Source organism: Pavona decussata, unplaced genomic scaffold, assembly GCF_977016875.1.
Source record: "Pavona decussata unplaced genomic scaffold, jaPavDecu1.1 SCAFFOLD_64, whole genome shotgun sequence".
Classification (NCBI taxonomy): domain Eukaryota; kingdom Metazoa; phylum Cnidaria; class Anthozoa; order Scleractinia; family Agariciidae; genus Pavona; species Pavona decussata.
Genome location: NW_028145484.1, coordinates 5855482 through 5870347, shown reverse-complemented (window position 1 = coordinate 5870347; position 14866 = coordinate 5855482). Strand labels below are relative to the sequence as shown.

At 37.5% G+C, this 14866-nt stretch overlaps 1 protein-coding gene across 2 annotated transcripts; it reads left to right on the top strand.

Moving 5' to 3' along the window:
- Positions 1–101: 101 nt before the first annotated feature.
- On the top strand, positions 102–10064 carry LOC146478745 (protein YIF1B-like). 2 transcript variants are annotated; one of them, XM_085112345.1, is made up of 10 exons: positions 107–231; positions 3899–3952; positions 5451–5504; positions 5769–5980; positions 6448–6552; positions 7208–7286; positions 7761–7818; positions 7915–8070; positions 8428–8521; positions 9300–10064. In XM_085112345.1, the coding sequence occupies exons 1-10, from the start codon at positions 213–215 to the stop codon at positions 9483–9485; spliced, it is 1017 nt and encodes a 338-aa protein (XP_084968471.1). In that variant the 5' UTR covers positions 107–212; the 3' UTR covers positions 9486–10064. The 2 variants fall into 2 exon arrangements, with proteins under 2 accessions (XP_084968472.1, XP_084968471.1); XM_085112346.1 differs by lacking the exon at positions 3899–3952 and having other exon boundaries at positions 102–231.
- Positions 10065–14866: the final 4802 nt, after the last annotated feature.

Here is a 14866-nt window from a genome sequence, read left to right as displayed (position 1 = left end):
TTTAAAGCAAAAAGGCTTTACAGACCATGTCAGGTCGCTTTGAGCTACGGTGGTCACGCTTCCTCGCCCCAGTCTTCTCGTTAATGCCACGTTACTTGAATGCTCTGCGCAAGCGTCAAGCAAAGAGAACGAAACGACAGCGAAGTTTCTTGCTAATCTGACACAAGAAGAGTGTGTTTAGTAGTGACTTTGTATAAAAGGACTACAGAATCATGGACCCACCCATGGGAGGTAAAATATTGACGTATTTCTCTATTTTTTGGCGTGATCTTCACTCAAGTTTAATACACCTTCGTGCTATGAAACGCTTACTTCTTATTGCTGTTTATAATCTCTTGTGCTTACAATTTCATTTTCATTTGCAAACATCCTAGGACTATCTTTGCCGCTGAAAAACTTTACTCTTTTCAAATAATTTTGCGTGAATATTTAACCTGTTTGTACACTGGAGAAGGATTTGAGAAGTTAACAAAGAGTTATTTGTCAGAACGATTCCCATGTTACTCATGTTGTCTGTTTCACAAAACATGAGACTTCTTATCAACTAAAGGCAGTTTTATCTTTTAAGTTTACCCCTTTGACTCATTTTCTTGAAGTGGTTTTATTATTTGATTCTTGTTGCAATGTTGGTGTAAAATAATTGAAGTGTCAGTTATAAGAGCCTGTTTAATCATTCACTAAATTCGGACGGGTATAAAAAGTGGCAGCTTTTTATATATTTTGTGATTTGGGAGGTTGGTTGGGCCTTCATTTAGCTGGGATGGCCATGTAGAAATTCCTGTCGCATCTCTAATATGGGGATGTAAAAGGACCACTGGGAACAAAATCAAACCTTGGCTGTGAGCACCCTCAGTACCAGAATGTGATCAGCATGATTTTGTACTTTTGTAGCTGGATGGCTGTTTTTACTTTGCACATGGATTGACTTATCGGTCTCTTAAGACAAATTATATGTCTGAGACAGATAGTCTGTCTTCTGTGGATGATTTGTGAAATGGGTTGTTCATCTAAACTGATGATCCATCTTTAGCTTCGAAATGGCCATTAAGACCACAGCTCTCAGCAAGAAGTCAATGAAAATTTCTGTTGAAAAACACCGAGATTGGTACTACCAAATTTGTCTCCTGTTGATAATCGTAATGATAGGGCTCTAACGTATATCTTATTTTATTAAATTCTCAGCCTCGGATATTGCATTTCTAGCGTTCTGATTGGTTCACTAAATCCCGGTTATCAGCTCATATACCGTAGTTTGACCTTATATGGAAAACAAATGCCCTAGGTGTCGCTAAGCTAAAGTTTTTTTCGGTGGGAAGCGAAAGTTTCTTCGGAAAAATGAAGAAAAAAGGAACAGAAAGAAATACTAGACAATGCCATCTCAATATAACAACAACAAAAGCCACAAAGTTCGGTGTGACACTATTTAATGGTACGTATCTCTGAAGTTTCCTTTAGAATCAGAAAAATTGCACGATTTAACGATTTAGATCACATAAAATTAACAACAACAACAACATAACAACCGGTTACCTTCAAAAATTTCAGGATGGCGTGCAAATCCTAGCGGCAAGAGGTTAAATCTGATCGAAGAAATTTCTTAAGAAGAGCTTAATGCCTGCCTTTTAACGTTTCTACGCATTTACGAGGGCTCCAGTTACAAAAGTTCATCTATGAAATCCTTACGAGCGGCGGCCATAATGTTCGTTTCCGTCGCTCGGCACCACTCAGCAAAACATTTGCACAAATGTGCACAGCTCTTACACTTCTCGATAAGCTTGAATTTTAAAAACTTGCACTGAATGCTTGGCTCAGTGAGGTTGTACCTCATACACTTGGACTTGTTAAGTGCTTTAGAACCTCTGCGAGGAATTCAGTTCAGCGTAGAAAAAGCCGTCCTTGATCCCTTCCTTCGCTCGGCACCACACAGCAAAACATTTGCGCAAATGTGCACAACTATTATGCTTCTCGATGAGCTGGAACTTCAAAAGCACTTGAATACTTGTCTCAGAAAGGAAGTAACTCGTACATTTAAACGTTTCTTGAATTTGAGATGTCTGACTGTGTCCGATCTTCTTCGCTTTCGATTTTTCATTCAACTCCGTTTGCAAAGAGCTGCGCGTGTCATGTGATCATTAAGTTTCGCGCGCTTTGGTTGGAAGTTGCCTCAACGTCCGATCGTTTTAATTTGAAAGAATTTTTTACTTAAAATAAAATTCAGTAAACTTCAACAGCAAAACCCAAATGCGGGGAATTTAATAGAACAATTATTCCATTCGCGCTTGTTGGATATGAGATTGGTTATAGCCAACTCGGGGCTTGGCGCCTCAATGGCTATTTACCATCTCATATCCAACGCACGCTCATGGAATAATTGTTAAATATCTTATTATAAAAGTCCTGAGGGATCTTCACTGGCTCCCTGTCTCCTTTCGTACTGAATTTAAAATTATGTTAATTCCTTACAAAGTACTACATGATGGAGCTCCAATCTATATACCGGAACTCCCTCAATTGTATACACCCAGCCGCAATCTCAGATCCTCTAATAGAAATTTATTAGTTAGACCCTCTTTTAATCTCAATTCTTATGGTAAACAAGCTTTTTCTGTTGCTGCCCCGGAACTTTGGAATAGCTTACCTGAGGACATTAGGGGTGCGTTCGATTGACACTATTCCGGAATAAGAATGATAGGAATAAACCTGAACAACCGTTCGATTGAGACGCTCTTCCAATTCCGGAATACATGGAATGTATTCCAAACATTCTGCTCCAGAGAGCAGAATACTTGGAATAATCCAGAATAATGACGTCATGCTTCGCGGTTTTTTTCAAATCAACAAACAAAATGGCTTCCGCTGCGTGCGAGCAAAACGAAATTTTACTCAAAAAAGGATACTCCGGGAGTCGGGAAGAGATCCTTCTCCTCATTTCCTTGTACGAATAAAAGAAAGAGATGTTCCAAAATGTTAACTACAAGAAGAAACAAGTCTGGGAAGTGATTGCGGCGATTATGCAAGCGGAGAGTGTCGAGAGTGGTCGAAATATTTCGCCGCGGGCTGACCAGTGCGAAGGCAAATGGAAAGCTCTCACCTTTGCCTTTCGCTCTGACAACAAGTTATTTGCATAAAACAGGGGCAGAAACTCTTCTAAGACATCTTCTTCCTCTTGTACAGATTCGTCCTCAAGACATTCTTCAACAAAAGTTGCAAAACCTGCAACAATGACCTTCAACGTCGCCGCCATGTTGCTGTTCACGATGTTACGCAAATTTGTATTTTCCTTTGGAAAACCGCTGTCTGCGTGTTATGTCGCGGGCATTATTCCAGAAACGGAATAATCGTTTTATTGACGAAAGGATGGAATGGCTATTCTGGAATAATCCGGAATGTATTCTTATTCCGGAATAGGGTCAATCAAACGCACCCTAAATCTGCAAACTCAATTGATGATTTTAAACGCAAACTTAAAACATTTCTTTTTATGCGAGCTTATGAATCATGATGTTTTTTTATTTGTTATCTGATTTTTGTAATTGTGTACATTTATTTATCTTGTAGTTAGCATCTAGTTTAATGAAAAATTTCTTGTGATCATAATGATTTCTACTTTGTTAGTTCTATCTAATTTTTTGTAAACAGCACCTTTGAATCTTGTAGAAAAGGCACTATCTATATAAATGGATTATTATTATTATTATTATTATTATTATTATTATTATTATTATTATTATTATTATTATTATTATTATTATTATTATTATTATTATAAAAGAATTGTATGTCATGATTATACTACATGTCTGTAAGTACCATGAAAATCACTATTACCACCATTTGTACCTGTGTGTTAATATTACCGGTAATGTTATTTACAGTTTCATTTCTCCTTTCTCTTTAGACTCTAACTTCTACTCAACGCAAACTTCTCCTCGAAGACGTTCACCATATGATGGTATCTCTTCGCTAATCTTTCTGCATGTATTCTGTGTATCATATGCTCTTCGCACTTGTATAAACATGCATCAGTTTTAAATTTCTGCAGTAGTGAGATTAATGCTCCACTCTTAATTTCTCTCTTTTAAACTAAACTCTTTTTCTAAACTCTGTTCAAAGAAGTGCTTTCATCTGTGTATATAATAGTCTATCTTCTTAATCATAATGTAACCCTTTGCAAATTAACTGCTTATGAAGGACAACTGAAACTTTTGTTGCCAAAACATTTTCTGTGAAAGCATTCACTTTTTAGAAATAACAGTTTTAAACTACATAATTTGAATATTTTATATCTCATAGTACATAAATAAATAAATAAATAAATAAATAAATAAATAAATAAATAATTGAATAAACAGTCCTACATAGCAATGATCAATTTTGGTAGATGTGTGATAGAAAATAAGTTTTTCATAATTAAAAATGTTCCAGTGCAGAATTAGTAATTGTTTATTATTTGAAATAATTTAAGTGGACAGTATATCATAATATATAACAAGTAAAAACAGGCACTGCAGCTGTATATTAACCTTTTAACAGTGCAATTCAGAAAATCTAAACTTTCACCAAAATCTTTTACTAATAATTATGTTTATTGTGGTAAGAGAAAATCAAACAGATGTGAAATAATTCAGTTAATAATCCAAAACAGTAATGGAATTGTGTTTGGAGGCAGCAAAATCAACAGAATCAACAGCTGTCAGCCTGAGTTAACATTTTGAGAGGACTGATATCTATGATAGAGAAAGTATTTAATATGATAACCATTGATAAACTGATCTCTCTGCACATACCTTTGAGATTCTGGTGTAGATACCATAAATAACTGTAATAAGTATGGCCCAACAGTTAAATCATCAACATACATTGTTTAAATTTGCGAGTGTTACAAATTTATCAGTGTGGATTTATTTACAGAAATGAACATAAGTTACAAATGGACAATGTACCATTATAAAGCCACCCCCTATCAAAAAATTTAAATAATTTTATACAAAGTTCTGATAAAATTCCTTACCTAATGATATGTCTGATTAGTGTTTCCAGCTGGAACCCTATCAGTGATGTTCCATGAATCTAGACAGCAGATTATTAGAAATAACTTTTTTTATGTTTGTGTTCTTTTCATAAGCAAAGGCACACATAAAGCTGGGTTTTAAGACTAGCCTTGATTGTATCACCTTTATTTATTTAAACACGATAAAATGTTAAAGCTTCACAGCTTGTGGGTCGTGTAAAAATGTGATGGAAAATGTACTCAACTTAGATCCATAAATTGTTGAGACTAAACTACTTAAATCATAAAACAGAGTAATTGCATTCTAACTATTTACAATCTGTAATAGGAGCATTTGAAACTTAAGGGTATTGTTTAATGTGTGTACAAACATTTGGTGAAAGTTATGTAGTGTTCACAAGTTTAAATTGTTGTTGTTGTTGTTGTTATTATTGTTCAGATAACTCTGATATGTACAGCCAAAGGCCGCCCGTCCAGAAACGAAACGTGCCAGGTACAGTGTGTCTTCATTCAAACCAAAATAATGATATCTGCAACATTTTAACTGTAATTTCCTTGTGTGAATAATTATGCTGGACTACAACATTTTCTGTTGTGGAACTAAGCATGCATGATGGAACTGATCAATAAGCAATTCATTTTAAAAGTAGAGTTATGTAAGGCTGACAATATATTCAAGATTGTTTATGGATGCCAACCTCTGTGATTTCCAAATTTCTCTGATTTTAACCTGTGATATTTCGCTGTTGTTTCACAGGTCAATACCATGGGGGTCCATATGGGGGCCCCAGTGGCCCCACCCCCCTGTTTGAGGACACCAGTACAGAGAACAGGCAGGGCATGGGAGGAATGCCACCCGGGTTTGGACAGTTTGCTGGAAATGAATTTCTACAGGGTCCAATGGCTAATGTAGCTGTTGGCTATGGAGCACAGATGGCTAACCAAGGAAAAGAATATGTTGAAAAACATGTATGGGTTGTTTTGAAATATGCTGTGTAAAAAGTATTTTCAAATTGTTAAGTCAGAGGTCAGGAGCCAAAACTGTGAGACATTAGTGCTTCAAATAAAAGTTTTCCACCATGGCCTGCCAAGTTTTGGGCGACAACCCTCATGATTGTTGTTGTGCATGCTAATGTTGGTTCAGTTTTAAATGTGGAGATGACAAGAGATGACAAGTAGTGATCCAAAGGATCACAAAACTTATTGTCAAGAAACAATGTTTAGGAATAGTAAATTAGTATATGTAGGGGAGCTTTTTGAATCACCTAAGGTGTTGGGCATCTAAAAATATAAAATAGCAAAACTGATGAGTGTTGAAAGACTTACCCAATTACTTACATAATTTGTATTATTGCAATATTCATGATATTGTACATGGCAGTAATGTATGCCACTGAAGCAGCATTCGATAAGCATGTACTTTTTTTATTTTCCAGATTGACCGTTTTGTGTCAGTGTCAAAATTAAAGTATTACTTTGCTGTAGATACATCATATGTTGTCAAAAAGCTGGGACTTCTGGTTTTCCCCTTCACACACAAAGTATGTACAATCTATGTGTGTTGCCTTAAATTTATTTTTGTTTTTGTTGTTATTATTAAGATGGTGTTAAGTTGAGGTGGGGAACATGTTTTTCTTGTTGTTGGGCAGAATTTTAATTTGGTTTAAGGTTCCATCGTGGTGGTGTCTCCTTTGTAAGGAAACTTTTCTCCAGATTATACAATGTAGCTCACACAACAGGTACTAGCAAATGGGTACTGTCAAACAATTCTAAAAAGGAAACCTGCGAAAAGTCTCTTAATCAAAATTCTTTTAAGTAAAATTCCTAGTTAGATCAGGTACAGAGATGGAGTTAAACTTGAATATAAGTGTGGGCTGCACATGGCTCAGGACCCAGTTTGAAAGCCAATTAAGGCTATACCAAGATTAAAAGTTAAGCAATGTTTTCCTCTTGCTTGTTGAAACGTTTTTGAAAAGATAATTTACCATGTAAACCAAAGGCAAAACAAATTCTAAGTCAAAAATTAAGGGCAAAAATCTTTTGCCATGAAAAATCTTCCTTGATGAGTAATAAATTGAACCGGAAACAAAGTTCACCCTGTCACTGAGTTAACTTAATAAATTATTGTGCTTTGGGCCCAGGTATGAACCTACCTTACCATGCTGCTAAGGACACTTTTGTTATTTTCACACTTAGAACTGGTCAGTACAGTATAACAAGGCAGAACCTGTTGCCCCAAGATATGAAATCAATGCTCCTGATCTTTACATTCCAGGTAACAGTAATATTTTTGTACTGTTAATAAGTGAATTTCAGCAAACTGAAGCAGAAAAAAGGGCCCAGTGCTTAGTTGCTGTTCCTGGTTTATTATTTTTGACAGTATTTGTTTTACATATGATCTTACCTTTTTCCTACTGGTGTTAGATTCCAAAAGGTTACACAAAATGTACTTTCAAGTGTTTGATTTTTATATTTTTTTAGTTAGTAGACTAGTTCTGTAAAGGATCCCGATATGAATATTAAATTTCTCCTTAGTTGTGATTTGTTACCTTGTTTAAGCCATCCTGATATAAACTGTGAAATACCACTCTATAAGATTTTAGATGTCATTAGTTGTCTGTGAAATGAGAACAAGATTTCAGATTTTTCGCACTCAGTTAAAAATGGAACTTGGATAATCAATGAGATTGCGAGGTCTGGTACATAATGTCCTTCAAGCTTCCAAGGCCGTTTTTCTCTCTCTCAACAGTGATGGCTTTTGTTACATACATCCTTGTAGCTGGTCTAGTCATGGGAACCCAAAACAGGTATGACCAATGCATAGATTCTCCTTAAAATGTCAATTAATTTATTAACCAAACAGGTTATGAGAATAATGAAAACAATCAATTTTTTTTTACCAGATTCACTCCTGAACAGCTCGGCATCACAGCAAGTTCTGCATTAGTGTGGCTGTTTGTGGAGATCATGGCCATTCTCTTCTCCATGTACATTTGTAATGTGCAAGCAGAGATTAAATGGTTGGATCTTTTAGCATTCTGTGGCTACAAATATTTTGGGTACGTGTCAGGGTGTTCTTATTAATGTTCTGATTGCGCTGGTAGAGGTTATCTGTTTTCGATTCCAAACAATCTCACTTAAGCTGCAGCTTAGCATCCCAATATTGTTTTGCAACATTATTTTGTTGTTAGCAATGATGTATATGTGACTAAATGAACGTTATTAAACATTATGGAAACTTTCATTCAACAAAAAATGTTGGTCAAGCATCATCTGCTCTGTAACATCCTTGGGTACCGAACATTCCTTGGTTGTTAAAGAAACAGATGTTGTGTAACATTGTTGGAATGCTAGGCGAGCATTCTTTCCTGGAGTCCTTCACTTATTCAATATTGAAAATGAATGTTCTGTTTTAGAATGATTGTCAGCTGTCTGGGCGGACTTGTGTTTCATTCTGCTGGTTATTACCTCATACTTCTGTGGATGAGTATCAGCATCGGATTTTTTATGGTACAGTGATTCATCTTGGTCTTTTTATGGTACAATACTAACTGTTGCACTCCATGCTAGTTTTGTATATGATTGTTGTGACTTTCTTGGACATCGTTTTGCTTAGCAACATATTGGAGATATGAAAGATCTATTTTCACAACCCACTTGGTATTTTTTTAACCCAAAGGCTAGTTCTATTTCCTTTATTTACTGGAATCCCTGGGATTTTGTGCCCCTTACTTGAATTCCCTGGGATTTTTTTAACCCTAGTTATGACAAACGTGCTAATTTAAATAGGTAAACCCTGTGAATTCCCTTACTCTTAAAATCCCTGGGGGTAATTACCCCCTAATATTTCTTGAATTCCTTGGGGTAAATTATTTTAAGTCCAAGGTAACATACTACAGAGTTCGTGCTACTCCTTGAAGTCCTTCAAAAAAGCTCTGGAATTCCAGCTTAGATTTCAAGGGCACTTGAAAAGCCCTTGAAAAGAAAAATTTTTGCTGAAATGCTTGAAAATACTGAAAACTCCTTGAATTTTTGTTGAGATGGATAGGAAATAATGAAGGATTGTATCAAAGTAATTCAGGGATTTAGCGCAGATTTCAAAATTGGGGACAGATTATATCTGGGGGAGCTTTTTTAAAGTTGGTATTGACCAATGAAAACATTTCAAAACATAGTACAAGCAAAGTAAACTTGCTTTCAAATGAATACTCCTTGAAAACTCAGTTTTTAGTGCTTGAATACTCCTTGAGTTTTGATACTAGCACATTGTTTAATTTCCTGTTTGTAGGTTCGTACCCTGCGGCTTATCATTGTACCAGAATCTGCCCCGGATGGGATTGCTCGAGCAAGCAAAAGAAGAATATACCTGCTTCTATTTATTGCTGTATTGCAGCCGCTTTTTATGTACTTCCTGACAAGCCATTTGAGACCAGTTATTCCAGAGCCCCTCAATGGCCCAAAGGCTACCCTGTGAAAATATAGTTGCCCCAGGAATATATACCAGTTGACATAATATTAAAAAAAAACCAGAGAATTTAGTTGAAGGTGTCATCAGTTTACAAAGACAAAATATATTAAATATTTTGTTAATCTGGCGACCCAACTCCCCCATTCCCCCAACCCTTAACAAATGGCTGAATTAGTGAAATGCCCCGTAGCATCAAAACCCTTAACAGGTTGTAAGAAATATCCTCCACAGCTACTGATGAAAGAACTCATTAAAAAGACTTTGTATGCAGTATCCGGCAATATCTCTCACTGTAGTGTAATTCAGCAAACCTTCATCACCATAATAATTTGTGAAAATGAAGGAAATTCCATGAGAGTAAACTCATAATCCGTAACAGTAATAAATTATCCTTATTTTGTAGTTTGATCTCATCTAAATTATCACAACAAAGCCAGATCAAGATCTTCATAAGTTTCAGAATCGACTGCAAAACAGAAAACTCAAGACTTCAAAATTATGCTGATGGCTACTATGTGATTTAAAGAGCTAATAAGAGAGTGGCTTCCAGTGACTTCATCAAAAATAAAACATTCTATTAGCTTTGTTTTTAGTAAAACTTGTGTAACTTTTCCAACCCAATCAAGTTCATCTTTTGGGGGCTATTTCTTTGTCCCTGGTCCCTTTGGAGGCCTTAAAAGTGCCTCAGGGGATGTTTTCGGACACTGATTCGATTGGAAGCTTTTAAAAGAATATTTGTATTTCGTCCAAAATTCGACTTTTTTCCAAGGGGTAAGTCCAGGGTTTTGGTAAAAAATAACCAAATTTTGAAGTCGGCATTTTTCACTTGTTTATGTCCCTAGGGATCTCAGAGCGTTGCTAAACGCCCTTGGGAATCATCTTTAAGTGCAAATAACGCCCTGACAAAGAATTTTCTGTTTAACTCTCACCCTGACTTCATCTTTTGTGGGCTATTTCTTTGTCCCTGGTCCATTGGGAAGCCTACAAAGTGTCTCAGGTGACGTTTTTGGACACTGATTCGATTGGAAGCTTTTAAAAGAATATTTGTATTTCGTCCAAAAATCGATTTTTCTCTAAGGGGTTAGTCCAGGGTGTTTGGTCAAAAATGGCCAAATTTTGAAGTCTGCATTTTTCACTTGTTTATGTCCCTAGGGATCTCAGAGTGTCTCAAAACGCCCTTGGTAATATTTTTTAATTTCAAATAACGCCCTGACAAAGAATTTTCTGTTTAACTCTCACCCTGACTTCATCTTTTGTGGGCTATTTCTTTGTCCCTGGTCCCTTGAAAGGCCTACAAAGTATCTAAGGGGACGCTTTTGGACACGCTGATTCCATTGAAAGCTTTTATAAGAATATTTGTACTTCGTCCAAAAATCGACTTTTTTCTAAGGGTTTAGTCCAGGGTGTTTGGTCAAAAAAGGCCAAATTTTGAAGTCTGCATTTTCACTTGTTTATGTCCCTAGGGATCTCAGAGTGTCTCAAAACGCCCTTGGTAATCATTTTTAAATGCAAATAACGCCCTGACAAAGAATTTTCTGTTTAACTCTCACCCTGACTTCATAAGTGGGGGTTGTATCCTTACGTTTGGGGGTTGTATTCTTACGTTTGGGGGTTCTATTCTTACAGTTGGGGGTTGTATTGTTACGTTTAGGGGTTGTATTCTTACGTTTAGGGATTCTATTCTTACAGTTAGGGGTTGTAAGAAGTGTTGTATTCTTACGTTCGGGGGTTGTATTCTTACAGTTGGAGGTTGTATCCTTACGTTTGGGGGTTCTATTGTTACAGTTGGGGGTTGTATCCTTTCGTTCGGGGGTTAAATTCTTACGTTTGGGGGTTCTATCCTTACGTTTGGGGGTTGTATTCTCACGTTTGGGGGTTCTATTCTTACAGTTGGGGGTTCTATTCTTACGTTTAGGGATTCCATTCGTACAGTTGGGGGTTGTATTCTTACCTTTTGAGGTTCTATTCTTAAAGTTGGGGGTTGTATTCTTACATTTTAGGGTTCTATCCTTATGTTTGGGGGTTGTAATCTTACGTTTGGGGGTTCTATTCTTACAGTTGGGGGTTCTCTTCTAACGTTTGGGGGTTCTATTCTTACGTTTGGGGATTCTATTCGTACGTGTAGGGGTTGTATCGTTACGTTTGGCGGTTGTATTCTTAAGTTCGGGGGTTGTGTTCTTACGTTTTGTGGTTGTATCGTTACGTTTGGGGGTTCTATTCTTAGGTTTGGGGGTTTTATCCTTACGTTCGGGAGCTGTGTTCTTCCGTTTAAAGGTTGTATCCTTACGTTTGGGGGTTCTATTCTTACGTTTAGGGGTTCTATTCTTAAGTTTGGGGGTTTGTCCTTACGTTTGGGGGTTGTATTCTTACAGTTGGGGGTTGTATTCTTACGTTTAAGGGTTGTATTGTTTCTTTTGGGGGTTCTATTCTTACAGTTGGGTGTTGTATCCTTACGTTTAGGGGTTGTATATTTTCGTTTGGGGGTTTTATCCTTACGTTTGGGGGTTGTATTCTTACGTTTGGGGGATGTATTCTTAAATTTGGGGGTTTTATCCTTACGTTTGGGGGTTGTATTCTTACGTTTGGGGGTGTGTCCTTACGATTTGGGGTTGTATCCTTACGTATGGGGGTTCTATCCTTCGTTTGGGGGTTCTATTCTTAAGTTTGGGGGTTTTATTCTTACGTTTGGGGGTTGTATCCTTACGTTTCGGGGTTTTATTCTTACGTTTGCGGGTTTTTTCTTACTTTTGCGGGTTGTATCCTTACCTTTGGGGGTTGTATTCTTACGTTTGGGGGTTTGTCCTTACGTTTGGGGGTTTGTCCTTACGTTTGGGAGTTGTATCCTTACGATTGGTTGTTGTGTTCTTAAGATTGGGGGATCTATTCTTACGTTTGGGGGTTGTATCCTTACGTTTGGGGGTTCTATTCTTGAGTTTGGGGGTTCTATTCTTACGTTTTGGGGTTTGTGCTTACGTTTGGGGGTTGTAATCTTACGTTTGGGGGTTTGTCTTTACGTTTGGGGATTTGTTTTTACGTGTGGGGGTTTGTCCTTACGTTTGGGGGTTGTATCCTTACGTTTGGTTGTTCTATTCTTAAGATTAGGGGTTCTTTTCTTACGTTTGGGGGTTCTATTCTTACAGTTGGGGGTTGTATCCTTACGTTTGGGGATTGAAACCTTATGTTTGGGGGTTCTCTTCTGACGTTTGGGAGTTGTATCGTTACGTTTGGGGATTGAAACCTTCAGTTTAAATGTTGTCTTGTTACGTTTGGGTGTTCTATTTTTACAGTTGGGGGTTGTATCCTTACGTTTGGGGGTTTTATAGTTATGTTCTTGGGTTGTATCCTTACGTTTGGGGGCTCTATTCTTACAGTTGGGGGTTTTATCCTTACGTTTGAGGGTTCTATCCTTACGTTTGGGGGTTCTATTCTTACTTTTGGGGGTTGTATCTTTCCGTTTGGGGGTTTTAACCTTAAGTTTAGTGTTTTATTCTTATATTTGGGGGTTGTATTCTTACGTTTAACGTTTGTATTCTTACGTTAATGGGTTGTTATCTTACTTTTGGGAGTTGTAGCCTTACGTTTGAAGATTGTAACCTTGAGTTTAAAACTTGTGTTGTTACGTTTGGGGGTTCTATTCTTACAGTTGGGGGTTGTGTTCTTACGTTTAGGGTTTCCATTCTAAAAGTTGGGGGTTGTATTCTTACATTTTGGGGTTTTATGCTTACGTTTGGGGGTTGTATTCTTACGTTTGGGGGTTCTATTCTTACAGTTGGGGGTTGTATTCTTACGTTTGGGGGTTCTATTCTTACAGTTGGGGGTTCTCTTCTAAAGTTTGGGGGTTGTATTCTTACGTTTTGGGGTTGTATTCTTACGTTCGGGCTTTGTATTCTTACGTTTGGGGGTTGTATTCTTACGTTTGGGGGTTTGTCCTTACTTTTGGTATTTGTATCCTTACGTTTGGTTGTTGTAACCTTACGTTTGGGGGTTCTATTCTTACAGTTGGGGGTTGTAACCTTACGTTTGGAAGTTCTATTGTTACAGTTGGGGTTGTATTCTTACGTTTGGGGGTTCTATTCTTGCGTTTAGGGGTTGCATTTTCACCTTTGGGTGTTCTACTCTTATAATTGGGACTTGTATTCTTACTTTTGGGGGTTGTATTCTTACTGTTGGGGGTTGTAACCTTACGTTCAGGGGTTGTATTCCTACGTTTAGGGGTTGTATTCTTACGATTAGGGGTTGTAACCTTAAGTTCGGGGGTTGTATTCTTACGTTTAACGGTTGTATTTTTACGTATAGGGGTTGTCTTCTTCCTTGCGGGGTTTTAACCTTACGTTCGGGGGTTGTATCGTTAAGTTTAGTGGTTTTGTTCTTACGTTTGGGGGTTCTATTCTCACAGTTGGGGGATGTATCATTACGTTTGGGGGTCCTACTCTTACGTTTGGGGGTTGTATTCTTACGTTCGGGGGTTCTATTCTTACGTTTGGGGGTTCTATTTTACGTTTGCGGGATCTATTTATACATTTGGGGGTTGTATCTTTACGTTTGGGAGTTCTATTCTTACGTTTGGGGGTTGTATGCTTACATTTGCGGGTTCTATTCTTACGTTTGAGGGTTGTATTCTGACGTTTGGGAGTTCTATTCTTACGTTTGGGGGATTGTCCTTTCGTTTGCGGGTTCTCTTCTTACGTTTGAGGGTTGTATCGTTACGTTTGGGGGTTGTATTCTTACGTTCGGGGGTTTGTTTTTACGTTTGGGTTCCCTGTCCTTACGTTTGGGGGTTGTATCCTTACGTTTGGTCGTTCTATTCTTAAGATTGGGGGTTCTATTCTTAAGTTTGGGGGTTGTTTCCTTACGTTTGGGGGTTCTATTCTTACAGTTGGGGGTTGTATCCTTAAGTTTGGGGATTGTAACCTTACGTTTTGGGGTTCTCTTCTGACTTTTGGGAGTTGTATCGTTACGTTTGGGGATTGTAACCTTGAGTTTAAATGTTGTTTTGTTACGTTTGGATGTTCTATTCTTACAGTTGGGGGTTGTATCCTTACGTTTGGGGGTTTTAAAGTTACGTTCTTGGGTTGTATCCTTAAGTTTGGGGGTTTGTCCTTACGTTTGGAGGTTCTATTCTTACGTTTGGGTGTTTGACCTTACGTTTGTGGGTTCTATTCTTACGTTTGGGGGTTCTATTGTTACGTTTCCGCGTTCTTTTCTTACGTTTTGGGGATCTATTCTTGCGTTTGTTGTTTCTATTCCTACGTTTGAAGGTTTTATTCTTACGTTTGGGGGTTGTATGCTTACGTTTGGGGGTTGTATGCTTACGTTTAGGGGTTGTATCCTTACGTTTGGGGGTTCTAATCTTAAGTTTGGGGGTTTGTCCTTACGTTCGGGGGTTG

Coding starts and splice junctions, on each gene's coding strand:
- LOC146478745 (XM_085112345.1), top strand. Junction 7,287..7,760: donor TCCTGATCTTTACATTCCAG/GTAACAGTAATA, acceptor CTCTCTCAACAG/TGATGGCTTTTGTTACATAC. Junction 8,522..9,299: donor TCAGCATCGGATTTTTTATG/GTACAGTGATTC, acceptor TCCTGTTTGTAG/GTTCGTACCCTGCGGCTTAT.